General features: G+C 42.2%; 1 protein-coding gene across 1 annotated transcript; it reads right to left on the bottom strand.

Annotated features, from left to right (window-relative positions):
* Window positions 1-1,473: 1,473 nt before the first annotated feature.
* Window positions 1,474-5,128, bottom strand: LOC308392020 (transmembrane emp24 domain-containing protein 6-like; the record flags this gene model as incomplete). Its single annotated transcript, XM_080874863.1, has 4 exons — window positions 1,474-2,364; window positions 2,601-2,773; window positions 4,565-4,691; window positions 4,916-5,128. 4 exons carry the CDS (start codon window positions 5,126-5,128, stop codon window positions 2,131-2,133), a joined length of 747 nt encoding a protein of 248 aa, XP_080730989.1. The 3' UTR covers window positions 1,474-2,130.
* Window positions 5,129-16,171: the final 11,043 nt, after the last annotated feature.

Genomic DNA, 16,171 nt, shown 5'->3' with positions numbered 1-16,171 from the left:
CATAAACAGGGTGCACCTTTAAGACCAATTGTCTGCATGATCAACTCAGTCACCTATAACATCTCCAAGTTTCTGGCTTCAATCCTCAACCTGCTGGTGGGCAGCTCTGAACACCACACTCAGAACACCTGGAAGTCAAGGTCAAAACCTTTTTTTAATGTAAAAGTGTTTTCGGAAATATTATTTTGTTGTTGATGTTGTAAATGTGATTTGCACTTCCCAGCCACCGTAGGAATCATACTTGTTATTAATCTCTGTCTCTCTTCCACAGCATGTCTTTATCCTGTCTTCCTTCTCTCTCCCCAACAGGTCGCAGCAGATGGCCCCGCCCCTCCCTGAGCCTGGTTCTGCCGGAGGTTTCTTCCTGTTAAAAGGGAGTTTTTCTTCCCACTGTCGCCAAAGTGCTTGCTCACAGGGTCATATGATTTTACCTTACAATATCCTGGGGGCGATCGTGGCTCAAGAGTTGGGAATTCGCCTTGTAACCGGTTTGAGCCCCGACTCGGACAGTCTCGGTCGTTGTGTCCTTGGGACACTTCACCCACCGGGCCCTCTGCCTACCGCTGGCGCCAGTGTTCGGCAGCCTCGCCTCTATCAGTGCGCCCCAGGCTACAACGTAGCTGCCATCACCAGTGTGTGAATGGGTGGATGACTGGATGTGTAAAGTGCTTTGGGGTCCTTAGGGACTAGTAAAGCGCTATATAAATACAGGCCATTTACCATTTACAATATAAAGCACCTTGAGGTGACTGTTGTTGTGATTTGGTGCTATATAAATAAGATTAAATTGAATTGAATACAGATGCCTGCAAAATACTATCGTCCTCATTTTAGGTTTGACAGCATTTCTAGTAGATAATGGCTTGAGATTGAATTGAGGCTGTGGTTTGGGGAAGGCCTCAGAGGGGACTGGAGGCAGGTCCCAGGCTGTGCAGATACTAATGAGAAGTGAAAGGCTTGAAAAGGCGAGATGGGTGGGGCATGGAAACAATAATGAACAGGTTATAGTGCCTGTTATAGGTTATAGGGCAGGCGACATATATAGACATAGGAGAGGAAGTGACGTGTATGGAGGTGTGGTCCCACTCCTGAAATTCAGATCAATAATAACTGCAGTGTTCAGTCTGGGTCATTATTATGTATAAAGTCTGAAGTCACACATAAATGCTGGATCTGGTAACATTTTAACAGGAAACCACAATTCCAGGTTCTACCAGCACACTTTATCAACAAAGTGACATTTACCACTGATTTCTGGACTTTACAGTTTTTCAAACCTCAACCTTGAAATTTTGTTTTGTTAACATTTAAAGACTAACCACCCCTGCATTTTTAAAACATGCGGTCAGTTTTATTATACTTGGCTTCTAGTCTACTTCCTTAAGCAACATCTGCCTCTAGATGAACTTGTTCTGCTCCTCTGTCTTTCCCATCATATATTTTGTGTTCTGGTGGTGGATGTTCATGTGAAACATGGTTTAACATCTTTTATTTTACATTTTTAATAATAATGCCAGTGCATGTAAGCTAAAAGCTCAGGCTGCTCGAAACACTCAAATTTGCAGTTTATTTGGTCCTTGGAGTTTAATGTCATACAGAGCAGATGTGAACACAGAAGCCCCATAACCTACTGGCAACACAGTCTACTCATATTGTGTCACAAAGGCCCAGAGACCTGTAGGAAACCATTGAACCACCAATCATTCCCAACCCGTTGTAAGTGCTTGGTGATTAGCTGCTATTGCCCCGTCATGCTGGCCTAGAGACCGGTCCTTAACCCCTCGCCAACCGCCCATTGCTATGCCAACGTGTAGATTCTGCAAACAGCTGATGAATGGTTTCTGGAGAGTACTGGTAGCTATCAGTATAATATGTTTACATATTTTTAAAATCACCATCACATATATGTTATTGTTTTTATTTGTTATCAAACTGTATCAATGCAGTATATTGTGAAAAAAAAACGTGTTAAGATAACTGATCGAGTCTGTTTGGAAAAGCATCACAAAGTCTCAACATGATTATTTCTAATATTTATTCATTCAAAGAGAAAGAACCATCACTGCTTTTCAATTTGTTCGTGTCTGCCTTTCCTCCACAAAACATCCAGACATTTTTATTTTTAGTCTATCAGCATCGAGGCTTCTCGCCCTCTGTGCCGGTATTGTTGACAAAGAGGCTTTTGAGGAAGAGTAGCTGCAGGTACCCAGAGGTGACGATGAGGAGGCTGAGGGCCATCGACCACCAGGTGATGTACTTTGAGTTGGACTGCAGCAGGAAGTAGTCTACGCTCTTTCTCATCCGACTGAAGCCGTAGTGCCGGAACATGTGAAAGACGTAGGTCTCCACTTTGTGGGTCGTAGTCTGACACAGCAGAACAGATGCAGGTATAAAAATCTGTTTATTCACTTTTGATGTGTCAAACTCCAACAATCCCGCCTCTGCTACCAGTTACTGTTTTTAATTCATTTTGTGAAACACTTTGAACTTAAGTGTGAAGTTTAAATACATTTGACTTGTTTTGGCTCACCAACTGCTGTCAGTACTGCCACAGACACCACAACACTATAACAACTGTAACAGCAGGTAGCTATGTGTACCTCGATGACGCTCAGTGTGTTGTTCAGCTCTTTGCTGATCTCCTCCTTCTTCTTCTCCTCCTCCTCGCTCTTTGAGGGATCTTGGTAGGTGTCATAGTAAACACCAAAGCTGAGGGAAACCTGCATCGAGCCGAAACGGTTGTGGAAGTTGCTGAAGCACATCTGATAGAAACCTGGAAGTAGACAAGTCAAGATGTTTTTCTTTTTTTTTTCCATATAGCACAGTTAAAAGTAACACAGCAAACACAAAATGTTTTCCAGTTAAAGCAAACCTATTACGTATCGCAGAATCCTGTGAAAATTGAGTTTATCCTTAATGTTTCCATAGGAATTAAAATCAGTTGTATTTGATTGGTGTATCCAACGGCAGATGTGAGAACCTTTGCAAATGCAGACGTTTTTGCAGTTTGCTGGTCTGCAGCATTCAGTTGTGTGTTAACACAATACTACAATCATCTCAGGAGTGGATGTTCCAGCAAATTCAACCTAAGACCATCCAAACGCTCAGAAAAACTGCAAAACCCCCAAGAATTCTCATTCTCAGACTCTACAGGCCTCATGTTAAATGTTAAAGTTCATGAGAGTACAAATAGAAACAGACGGAACAAGTGTGACTTGTTTGGAAGGGTTACCAGGAGGAAGCCTCTTCTCTTTAACTGAACATTGCAGCAACGCTCAGGTTCCTTTGGACAGACAAAACCAAAGTGGACATGTTTGTCCATAAAGGAGAAAACGAAACATGTCAGACCAGCTGTCAGCACTGTGGTGGAGGGATGATGATCTGGGCTCCGTGCAGTGACTCAGTAAACCATGAACTCCTCTGTATACAAATGTATTCTAGAGTCAGATGTGAGGCCATCAGCCACAGGACGATGATACCAAGAAGAGTGCCAAACCTCCAAAAGAAAAAGAATCAAAGTGGTGCAATGCTCCAGCCAGTCCAGACCTCAGCCTGACGGAGAAGCTGTGGTGGGACCTTCAGAGAACGGTGCCGAAACCGACTGAAGAGTTGAGTCTCAATGATGAGACTAATAACATCTACAGAAGCGGTCCCCAACCCCCGGGCCTCGGACCGGTACCGGTCCGTGAGTCGTGTGGTACCGGGCCGCGAGAGTTCAGGCTCAGGTGTGAAATGTCTGGTTTTCAGGGTTTTTATCGGTTTTCAGTGTTATTTTGTTATCGTTTTTATCGTTTACTCGGTTTTCCTGGGTCTTTCCACGTGTGTTATGAATAAATTTTCTTTTTTTCGGTACCGGTACTAGTTTTATTTTGTTGTATTTATCCATGACACCTTAAAGGCCGGTCCGTGAAAATATTGTCGGGCATAAACCGGTCCGTGGCGCAAAAAAGGTTGGAGACCGCTGATCTACAGGGTGCACGCACGAGGCATTGACGATGACGTGACAATGAGCAGAGACAAATAAATAATGACAGGATGAGAAACAGGTGAAAACATGGCTGGAAGAAACTAAAGAAACAGGAAGTACACTCCACATAACGAGCACAGGACAAAAGACTATCATAATAAAACAGGAAACAGACACAGGAAAACTAAACACTAACAAAATGTCCAAACTTAAAACACTGGCACCACCCAGGCACCATTACAGAAAAACATGATGAAAATTAGAAGATTTTATTGAACATTTCTGTAAAACTCCTGCAGGGTGAGATGCAGTGGGACGACCTGTATCATGAGAATAAAAGATGAAATCTCAATGGAAATCTCAAATGCTAATCTACCAGCTAACGCTAACAAGGTGTTTTTGTGTTTTAATAATTATTTGGCTGCTCACCTTTAAAACATGTATCTCTCTGACTTTATATCCTCTACGAGAGTTTGTGTTGTATCAACATTTAATGTTAAAGTGAATATCTAGACATAATTTCCTACAATCTGTTCATCGCATTCAGCTGAAGTGAAATAACAGCATGGAAGAGCTATCCATCAGACAGACAGCTACCTGATTCTGCAGCCTCAAAGTTGATCTGGCCCTTCGCATCATCAACAGTAGACAGCAACAGATCACTCGGAGTGTTGACGGTGACAGACAGGTGTCTGTCATGGCCGACTCCCATCACCCACTGGACCTACAAAACCAATACAGAGTTAAAAACCATACAGAGCGTCCACACACTGCAGGAACGAGCAGCAGCAGCTCTGTCAGTGTAAAATATCCTGTTTGATATTACCACTGTGAGCTCTTTTCAACAGATGGTACCGATGCTGGTGTCCATGCTAATCTGACATTTGTGGGAAAACAGACTACATGTCAGGTGGCGTCACTTAGCTTGACACAGAGTTTTCTTCTTACCATGAAGTTCAAGTAAAATCTCTCTCCACGGTGAGCAAAGTGCCAGAAACACTCCAACCCAGCAGCAGGAAGCACTATAGCAAAGTCGTACTGGTCAGAACCCCAGAACAGCTCCTGGTCTGTGACGTCGGGGCGGGCGTTTGTCTGGGGAACCCCATGAGCTGAGCCCCAAAATAAAAAGCCCAGAAAGAAGCAGGGAATCCAGCACAGCATGTCTAAAACATGGAAGGGTGAGAGTAGAGTCTGTGCTGCAGTTAGATCAAAAATGATTAACCAGCCCTGAAATGTTTCCTCCTCTGCTGGGAAAACTGGACAGGCTGCACAGATGGAAGCACTGCTGATAGAGAGGAAAACCCTGCAGGAGGGAAACTCTCCAGGTGATCCAAACAAATGAACCTTGAAACTTCCACAGACAGATCCCGACATCCTGTGGAGGTTTGGACCACCGGTTCAGTAATATTTGACCATGTGGTGGATGTACATTTAGATTATTCTCATGGCCGTCATTTCAACATTTACATGAATCCATTGATCCACTGGTGAACAGGAAACAGCAGACATATGCCAACAGGAGAGTGGGTGTAGTGCTGAGAAGATGGTCTGATTGATGTTTTACATGATAAAACTTGTTTCCATTCTAGACAAAGATCATAAAGAGAATACAAACAGTATTGTTTAAATGATGGTTTCATTTATAAAGCGAAAAACTTTCCCCAAACCTGCCCTGTGTGCAAAAGTAACTGCCCCCTAAACCTGATCACTGGTTGTTCCACCCTCTGCAGCAGGAAGTGCAGTCACGTGTTTGTGGTCCTGCAGTGAGTCTTTCACATCACTGTGGAGGAATCTTGGTCCACTCTTATTTGGAGGATTGTTGGAATTCAGACACATATTTAAGGTCACGCTGAAGCACCTCAGTCTGATTTCAGTCCAGACTTTGACTCGGGCACTCCAAACACTTCATCTGTTTTTGGACTCATTGAGAGGTGGACGTGCTGCTGATCGTGGTGCTGCTGCATAACTGGAGTGCTTTTGAACTTCAGGGCACAAACTGATGGTCAGACATTCAGGACTGTCAGGTAGAGAGTAGAATTCAAAAGGGTCGAGCCTCTCTTTAAGAAATGTCACTTGTCATCTGCAGCACTCAGTCTGCTTCAGGAAGCGTGCTGCTGCAGTCTGCTGGGGGGCATCATCAGGAACAAGGATGCAAGGAGAGGAGACAAACTAGTGAGGAATGCTGGCTCTATAATTGGAGCTGCCACACACACACAGACACACACACGCAGACACACAGACTCTGTGTGAAGCTCGTCTATATTATCTTTGCTGATCTATCAAACAGCTTAAACGTATTCCTGGTTATATCCTGATCAGTGCTGAGCAGTTAAACATAATTAACTATCAATGAAATCATGTATGAATTATGATTCTGTGATTAACATACACTTCATATCACTTCTCATTTTCAAAATCATGTTGTTTAGCTTTGAAATGTCTGCATTTGTGAATAAAACATTCTCTTAGTAACAACATTTATTTAGATCCAACCATGCAAAATATGATTTTTGCCATTTTTCAAGTGGTCTTAAAGCTTTAATCAGGACTGTATCTGATATCACTTCAGTTTAATGTGAAAAAGCTGCATCAGTGTTTTGCTGGGATGCATCTGCTCCTCTGGCTTTCCTGTTAGCAGTGAGTGCATCGATGTCACAGAGGTTTTAGTGCAGCATAAACTCCAGCACATATTTTTGTCACTCTGGAGCACATTTCAGGAAAATAACAAGAAGTAAATGAAGGAAAGCGACAGAAGCCGACAGGATAAGACGAGCGTCATATCTGAGACAATAACCAGGGCCGGACCGTTTCTGACAGCTGCATCATTTTTATTGTGCAACAACACGGCAGCAGAGGACGGTTTGATTTGGTCTTGGGAATAAATCACTACTGGAAATCACAGGACTCAGATCAACACACGTCTGCTGTCCAGAACCAGGACGACGTGCTGAGATCACGGTGGGCGACAAATGTTCATCAGCAGAACGATGAGACAGAAACACAGAAGAGCCATTTGGAAAGGCAGGAGGTACAGTGCTAACAGGCTGCAAGAAATATAAATACAGACTCACGTCTGTCTCTATCAGTACTTATCATGCAAAAGATACGACACACATGTGTGCAAAGAAGTGTCCAGGTTCATCCTGACCATCAACCTTTCTGACTGAAGGGCATTTCTGCCAGCAGGACTTCAGATATAAGCAGTGACGTGAGCTATAAGACAATAACACTATCAGTCATGGTCTGGCAGTCCCAGAGCACAAAGCTCAGCAGGACATAAACAGCGTGGAGTCATCAACATCATCAACAGAAGGCAGAAGAGCTTTGAATGTCCTTCAAGAAGTCTGGAGAAGTGTTCCTGCAGGTCCTCACAGAGACGCCAGAGAGCTGCTCAGAGAGTTCAGAGAGAGCTGAAGGATGAAGGCCAGACCAAACATTCACGTTCAAGCTCGTTAGAACTGTAAAGACTAGATTTTTGCCTCATATTCTGTATTTTTAATGAATATTTGCACATTTCAGTGAATCGCTGCATCTGTTTCCAATTCTCCTGCAAAATGTAAAGAAACGAGTGAAACGAGGGCTCAAGACTTTTGCACAGTACCGACTATATTAAAGTAAAGCTGGATTCATTCTCATTTAAACACAGTGAAGGCGTTGCTGGTCCATCGGGTAATAAATCACAGAGCTTACAGTGATCACATGGTTTCAGACTCCATCACCTCCCAATCAACTTTAAACAGGGTTCCTTTATCTGGCTCCAATTCAAGCACTTTTTAAGATCTTTCAAGGTCCATGTTCAAGCTTTTCGAGTACATGACCGAAAAAACAAGCGAACAGAAAGCATGTTTCACTTTGCATCACCTCAGTAAGACCATGTGAAAATGTAAACAAAGCCACAATAGAAAAAAATAAGTAGAAACAAAAGGAAAAATTAATAAATACATAAATATTAAAAGGACATTTTATTGTCCAGCAGAGCATTAAGAATATTCAACAGAAACTAAAGTATTGAAGCTCCCTGAAAATCTGCCCACCGATCACTTCAGGCTCTCAGATTTGAACCCACTAAAAAAAGATGTGAAGACAAACAAACTCCAACACCCAGTTTTCATGTACACACAATGAAAAAGCAGCAGAAATCATTTATTAATACATTTTTATGAATTGATTCTGAACCTTGCATGTTTTCCCTCTTTTTTATCCTGAAGTGGCTTTTTGGACTTTCCCTCCTTTGTTCCTTTTCCCTCCTCGTTACTGTCTCGTCGGAGCACCTGAGCCTTGTTATCCTCAGTGTGAGTCAAAAACATAAGCTTATGATAGCAAGGATAAAGACTTGTGGATGTTTTTGCATCTGTGTTGTAACTTGCTGTGATGTATCTACACCAGGTAACCAGTGTTTCCCCTCGCAGCAGCTTCCTCTTCTTTGTTCGTTTCTTTCAGATTTCCTTTCTGTTTAGTTTTGTTGGTTTTTTTCCAAAGTGAGTTTCTCGTGTGGCTTTCTGTGATTTTTCCTTCCCTCTTTTGCAGGAAGACCCTCGTTATTGTCTTGGTTGGGTTCACCTGTGCGTTGTTATCCCGCCTCCTGGAGCCGGTGTATTTAGTGTGGCTTCTCTCTCTGTCAGTCTTCAGCAGGTTGTTGTGTCTGTTGGGTCTTGCTGTTGCTTTGGGCCTTTTAGGCAGTATATAAGTTTGTGTTCTGCAGTGTTTATATAGAGGTTTTAATTTCTAAAGGCTTACCCACGGCCAATCTGCAAGCTGACAGCTGTGTTTCTCCCAAACAAAATAAATCTGCCCGTCCATCATTAGCAGGGACATAAAGACTCATACTGCGTCCTAAAGTTTGTCTTCCAGCATCAGAGTGAATCAAGACTGTTTTACAATACACCATGCAGTAAAAGACAAAACACAAATGTGAGGTGCTGAGATATTAGCCGTAAAGATAAAAATAATCCAACGCTAACTCAGCCACTTCACAACATTAAAACAAGTTGCATGTTTTATTAGGGACTCCCATTTTTGATAAAATTTAAAGCTGATAGCATCTACTCCAGATCTTCCCATCAAACATTGTTAACTTTGCGTCTGCGCTCCATGCAGGGCCACAAACTCTGGTGCTTTCCCCTCAAATACAAGCATTTCAAAGCCAGTGCAATGGTAGACCCTTCCCTCTACTTCGAGGGCCAGTTTCCTGAAACCCTTACGTGTCCCTGCTGCAACACACCTGAATTTAAACTTTAGTAGCTCATAAGCCAGACTCTAGACCTTAACTGCATGTTGAGGTGGCAAATCTAAGGCGTGCCAGAAGGCCTCATCTCGTTGGTGTCACTGGTTCCTAATCGCCCCATGTGCGACATGCAGTAGCGGATTTTCATACGGGCAGTTGCCCGGGGCGGCATCATGGGCATCTGCAAAAAAAAAATCCTCCTACTCATGCTGCCCCGACGTCATGCCAGCGCATAGTGGGAATGTCACAGGCACCGATCGGTTTTCTATCGCCCATTTGCTGGGAGTAAGGGCGCCCTGCGCCTGCTGCTTGCGGCAGGGAGGAGAGGGCGGGGCGGCGGGGGATTCTCTGGTGGCTGGAGCAGCATCTAATAACCAACTCGCAAAATAAAACAAAATAAAAACAAACACGAAAACACCAGACATCATGATACAGACTTATAATTTGCATCGATGTTTTTTTTGAAATTCTGTACACGAAAAGTGAGCGAGAGCCCTCGGTGCGCGTGCTCGCTGCTGAAGTCAAAGTAAACTTTATTGTCATCTCCGCTACAGACAGTCCAGCATATAGAGACGAGACGACGAGGCTCCAGCTACAGCAGTGCAAGTAAACAAACAATAAATATAAAATGAGTAAGAAAATAAATGTACACTTTAGGACTCGGGGTAAAGGATCAAAGGAACTTGTCTAAAGCAGTTCTTGTTCATTAACTGTTTTAAAAACTACCATCTGCATAACTGACAAAGGCTAACAAGGCCGGGGAAGGACTATATACACAGACTTAAAAATGTATCTAAAGTCAGCTATTTCATTATTTGTGCTCTTGCCTCTACCATTGAGGACACTTTTTGTCCAGTAAAGAGTAGCGCTACCTCGATTTTTAAACTTTTTTTTTTTGTCATTTTGCTCAAAGACTATTGTGATACTCACTCTGAACAATCAGCTCACGTGGAGTTGGCACATACCTGTCTCACTTTGAGATTGTCTGACAGATGTTGAAGGACCTCAGGGACGACTCTGGCCCTTCCTGTAAAGTGCAGTGGTGTTTTTTAACCCAGTCCAGTTTGTCTGTGTACTCAAAGGTCCACGTTGACCCCGTGGATTGAAACAGGGGTCAAGTCTCCTTTGCAACTCAACGTGGCAAAGGAGTCGACTCATCGCCCCTGCTGATGCATCCAACCACCGCAGAGTCATCAGAAAACTTCTGCAGATGGAGGTCTCTGTTCAGTGGCTGAAGTCTGGTGTAGGGGGGCGAGGGGACAGTCCCCTGTGGTGCTCCTGTGTTGCTGATCAACATTGTCTGACAAGGTGAAGACGTACATTGTGGTCTTCCTGTCAGGTAATCAATAATCCAGGACACTAAAGAAGCATCCACCTGCATCGCTGTTCGCTTATCACCCAGGAGAGTCGGCCTGATGTTGTTGAAAGCACTGGAAAAGTCAAAGAGCATGACCCTCACAGTGCTCGCCGGCTGGTCCAGATGGGCGTAGTCATGATTGAGCAGATGGATGATGGCGTCCTCAGCTCCAAGACATGGCTGGTAAGCAAATTGAAGGGGATCCTGATGTGGTCTGACTATGAGTCGGAGCTGGTCCAGGATGAGTCTCTCCAGGGTCTTCATGATGTGGGAGGTCAGTGCCACAGGCCTGTAATCCTGGGGGCCACTGGGATGTGATGTCTTCCACAGCACTGGGACCCTCTGCAGACTCGGCATGAACAGTTTATGGAAGACTCAAAAAAAGCTGGGGGCACAGGACTTGAGGACACAGGGACCCACTCGTCTGATCCAGCAGACTCGCCTGATTGGAGTCTCCTAATCTGCAACTGTACCTGGTCTTGAGTGAAAGTGATGGGTGGGGAGGGGTGTCAGGACTCTGGTGAGGGTGTGAGCAGTCACTGCAGTGTTGAAAATGGTGGTTGGTAACCCATGATGAACTGCCAACTTATCTAGGGTGTACCCTGAGTCCGCTAGGATAGGCTACCTGATAAGGAAATGATGGACAGAGGACATCTCCTCAGCAGGTGTTCATAAAGTTTCCTCATCTTCATGAGGATCTCATGCGCAGCATCTTCCACTGGCTCGATGTGGGTGATCAGGTCTCATACAATATGACCCTTATGGTTATTCTGGCCAAGAAAGAGAATAGGCTGGCAGCCCAGAGAATGTAGTTTTGAAACCTGCAAGAACAACAAGGAAATCTATGCAGCCAGTCTGGTTTGAAAAATTATCTTAGCAGGGGAATAGTTTACAGTGTGGGCATGGCCAGGCTGATCAGTACCAACTCAGGAGGTGCAACAACGTAAATATTAAATCCGTGTGGTTGGTTGGCTTTGATTTGTTACAAGGTTAAGACTGGCCTGAAATGTATCCTCTGGAATTTACAAATCTTGAACAAATGAAGTTGCATATAAGCAAACTGATGCATAACAAACCTTTAAGTTTCACATCTTTGTTATGCTGCTGTAGATTTTTAAAAAGGTTTTGGCATCTCACCTGACAAATTTCTATCTGCTCCTTTTAGGCATCTATGACACGCGCTCTTCCACAAGCATGTACTTTTGTCTGTCGTCACAATCCCCGACATCAGATTGACAGTGAGATGTATCCTGAATAGGGTAAAGAGTTGCTACACTGCTTCCTCACATCTGCTTCATGAATATGAAGGGTTGTAGTGGGAGAAGGTGGTCTAGGGTGAAGAAGGGGGGTGCAGGGTGAAGGTGATGGCTCTGGGGGGGTGAGTGTCCAAAGTGTCTCTATTGTGTGAAGGCTTCTTGATGGCTCATCAAAACGGCAGTTAAAGTCGCTGAGGGCGTTGGCCAAGAGCTTGTGTTGTGTTATTCTGTGTTTGATTCAGTCATTGAAATATCTAACATGAGACAGGTGCTCTTGGATTACTATTGAGACGACAAAGACGGTCATGAACACTATAGAACCAACATCTGTGATGGGCATGATTATCAATAAAAACACATTTTCTTGGCGTGTTAGCCTGCGATCAGGTACCCAATGCGCAGCTTCAAAGACTCCCAGCTATGGCTATTGTAAACACTCACCCTTCTACAGTGCCCGGGGAACACTGGCTGGCTGTTTATTTTGAGAGACAGACGCGGTTATTTTTTTGATAGTTTTGGAAACTCGCTAGACAGTTTTCCACCAGCAATAAAGGTGTTTTTTCTAAACTGTTCCACTATTTTATATTCAGCAGAACGACTCCTCCATCACATGCTGTCAACATTGTGTATTTCATACAGTGTGTGTGTGTGTGTGTGTGTGTGTGTGTGTGTGTGTGTGTGTGTATATATATATATATATATATATATATATATATATATATATATATATATATATATATATATATATATTACGGAAGCGTAGAGCTGCCACCCACTGCAAAAGAAAAATACAAGTGTATCACGTTATAACGTGAAAGGTTTATTGTTCTAACAAGATACTTTTCCTGTTTGTACAATATACTTTTCACGTTTGAACAACATAATATCACGTTATTACAATATACATAATTATCACGTTCGTACAATATAAATATTATATTGTACGAACGTGATAATTATATTGTTTGAACAATAAAATTTTCACGTTATAACATATATTTTATTGTTCGAGCATGATATATTGCCGTAAAGATACGGAAGTGTAAAACATAGTGAAGTGGGTGACAGTGCAGATCAGAGTGCGAGAAAATGGCTCGTTTATTGGAATTAATTAAGTTCTATTTTATGCTTGGATTGAGGCATGGGGAGATTTTGCTGTTATTGAGCAGTTTGGACAGTATTGTGATAAGCATGCGGACACTTAGAAGAAACCTAAAACGCATGGGACTGTACAGGAGAAAGAATGAGTCCGATCCGATTGAGGTGGCACGATTTCTTATTGATCAACTGGAGGGACATGGGAGGCTCCATGGATACAAACTACATCACCTGAACTGCATTCAGGCAGGTTATGTTGTCACGCAGAGTACTGTGAGACATTTACTGAAATATCTTGACCCTTACGGTGTTGAGCAACGACGCAGAAATCGCCTAATGCGACGCACGTATGTAAATCCTGGACCAAATTTCATGTGGCATGTTGACTCCTATGACAAACTGAAGCCTTTTGGAATCTGTATAAATGGAGCTATTGATGGGTTTTCGAGAGTTATGATTTGGCTTCATGCCTATTCAACAAACAATGATCCCAAAGTCATTGCTGGCTATTTCATAGCAGAAGTTGAAAAGAGGATGGGAACACCTGCTAGGATTCGCTCTGATTTGGGAACAGAAAATGTCATAATGGCCGAGATGCAACGATTCTTGCGCTGGACTATGGATCCGAACGTCAGAAACTGTTTTATTACTGGATCCAGCAATCACAATCAGCGTATTGAAGGCTGGTGGGCCTTTCTGAGACGACATCATGCTCAGCACTGGATAAATCGTCTCCAGGAACTAAAAGATCATGACTGCTTTTCTGGATGTTTTTTGGACAAGCAGTTCATATTGTTTACGTGCCTGAACGTCATCGAGGTATGTAACCATGTTTATATTCTTTTAATGAGTCATTGTGTGTGTGTGTGTGTGTGTGTGTGTGTGTGTGTGTGTGTGTGTGTGTGTGTGTGTGTGTGTGTGTGTGTGTGTGTTAGAGAGAAAGAGAGACACGGAGAGAGAATAAAAAGTTTGCTTTAACACCTACCATGCACCATCCCTATTATCACTCCGTTGAGGATATGAAAAAAAATGCATATTTCACTGGCCAGAAACATAAAATCGCACTGTCTAAAACAATTCACGTTTAATAATTACTTAAAATTTTCCAAAGTATCACGTGTCTACCACTGTTATTCTTGTTGTTGAGTATTTTTGATAAACTCTGTTTTTCCGACTGTCATTGTGTGGTGCTTTTGATTGATTGATTGATTGATTGATTGATCGTACTTTATTCATCCCGAGGGAAATTGGGTTAAGGCTGCCAGCCGTGCCAGCGCCGTTTTGGGTAACATGTTGAGCCAAGAGAAATGTGTTCTTTTACTGATATGAGATTTTTTAATTTTTAATATTGAATAGGAAGAGCTGCAGCAAGTTGCACATATGTGGAACACCCACATAATACGCAGAAGCAGAAATGCAGTTGCTCCAAGTGGACGTCCGATTCTCATGTACACCATCCCTCATCTCTTTGGAGGACAGGATCATCTGAAAGAGGTTTCTCGGGAGGCAGTGGATGCTTGTAAGCAAGAATGTCAACAGAGAGGACCTTATACCTGTGATGAAACCGTTTTCAGCTTGTGTTGCCTTATAATGTCAGAGAACTTCTTACTTCCACCAAGCACAGCAGATGAATCCATTGAACTGTATCTCTTCCTGAGAGCCTATATACTGAAGGACTTATAAACCTAAATATAATTGGGCTTTGGGAATTTTTACGCATATATTTTTGGGTACAATGTTTTATTTGTGCAATAAACAATAGAAAAGACAATCATTATTATTTTGTTTGGATTTTCGGTTCAAGATAGTAGCAAGCAAGCATGTCTAAATATATTTAACCAAATCTGCGTACTCCAACCTTTTGGCATTTCCAATTATTTTTTAACGGAATTTCTATTATATCTGATTTCTGTTTTAAGACTGTCAAAAAAACATTTTTTAAACTGCTGATCCTATACATTATCATTCATGAAATATTGTTTTCAATTTTACTGAACACATTGTGCAACTGCTATTCATCCACGAACAGTTTCTTGTAAACTGGTAAATGTACAAATTCTGCATTATTTAATAATTAACAAATAGTGTTAGATGTTAACCTCCCTTTTATTTGTGTTCAAGGAGAAGAAAACACGGACTCTTGATAAACACTACAAAACTTAACTTATGTGCCAATTTTCTGTCTTTTATTCCAGTCAACTATTGCATCAAACACATTGCCTTCCAAAGTTATTCCCTTAAAATATGTTCTAAACAAATGACTGGTGGAAAGGTAAAAAAAATATACTTGAAAATAATTAATATTAAGTCTTTTGAATTATTACTAAACAAAACATCCCCTCTAGCAGACATCTTGTATCCTACAAAACTGCACCACAGACCTGTGGAAAAGGACCTTGACACATGATAAGAACTAATAATAAGCATAGTTCACCACTTGCTGCTAACCATATGAACTTATTAAACATAATTAGTTAACATTTAAACTAGTAAAACTTTTAAGTATGAAAATTTAAACTGAAATTTACATTTTTCATGGTGGAAACAAATTGATGTTATCCACAATTTTTGAAAATAAATTCAAATATGAAATAAAACACTTCCCTGAAATTTAAGCTCTTTCTTTTTTTATACAATGATGTGTTTCCTGTTTGTGGGTTTAACAAACTTTAGAGCTTCATAGCCAGTCATTGTTAGTGCAAACCTTTCATTCTTTGGTTTAAACATGATGGACTTTAATCAAGCTATGCTGAACTCATAAGAGCTTTTAGCAGCCAAAACATTGTCCAGTTCATTTCGTAGTTCTGGGTAGGACGTGTATGTCCATGGTAGTTCCAGAAGAGGGCCGCATGTGTGTGCCACAGGTCGTCGTGCCAGTCCATCCACAGGCGTGAACAGTACCTCAACCTTGTCAACACAGATGACATCTGACCCAGTAAGAAACCTGAACATCCTTCTGAGCCCTGTATCGTCAAGTCCTCTGATGTACTGGTGCAGAAATCTGAAGCTCTGCTTCTCTGCTTGAGTGGTGGGAGAGGCAGTAAGCAACTTCAAAAGCTTTCTCGTTGTTGGCTTTTTATCCTCATACATTTGTAGGACATCTTGTGGGCTTTGAAAAGCTTCTTTTAGGAAGTAGCTTGCAACTAAGGACATTTTCTCTGCGGCATATGCTGGTTTTTGGATTAATTGTTTGTGTGCGACTTTCAGAAGAAGGCCTTTTAAGTTCTCTTTGGTTGGAAGCACTGATACATCCAGGCGATCCATGAGAT

The sequence above is a fragment of the Rhamphochromis sp. 'chilingali' genome (genome assembly GCF_963969265.1).
Source record: "Rhamphochromis sp. 'chilingali' genome assembly, chromosome: 2".
Classification (NCBI taxonomy): Eukaryota; Metazoa; Chordata; class Actinopteri; order Cichliformes; family Cichlidae; genus Rhamphochromis; species Rhamphochromis sp. 'chilingali'.
The sequence above is the reverse complement of the archived record's forward strand: the minus strand, read 5'-3'. Positions and strand labels throughout refer to the sequence as shown.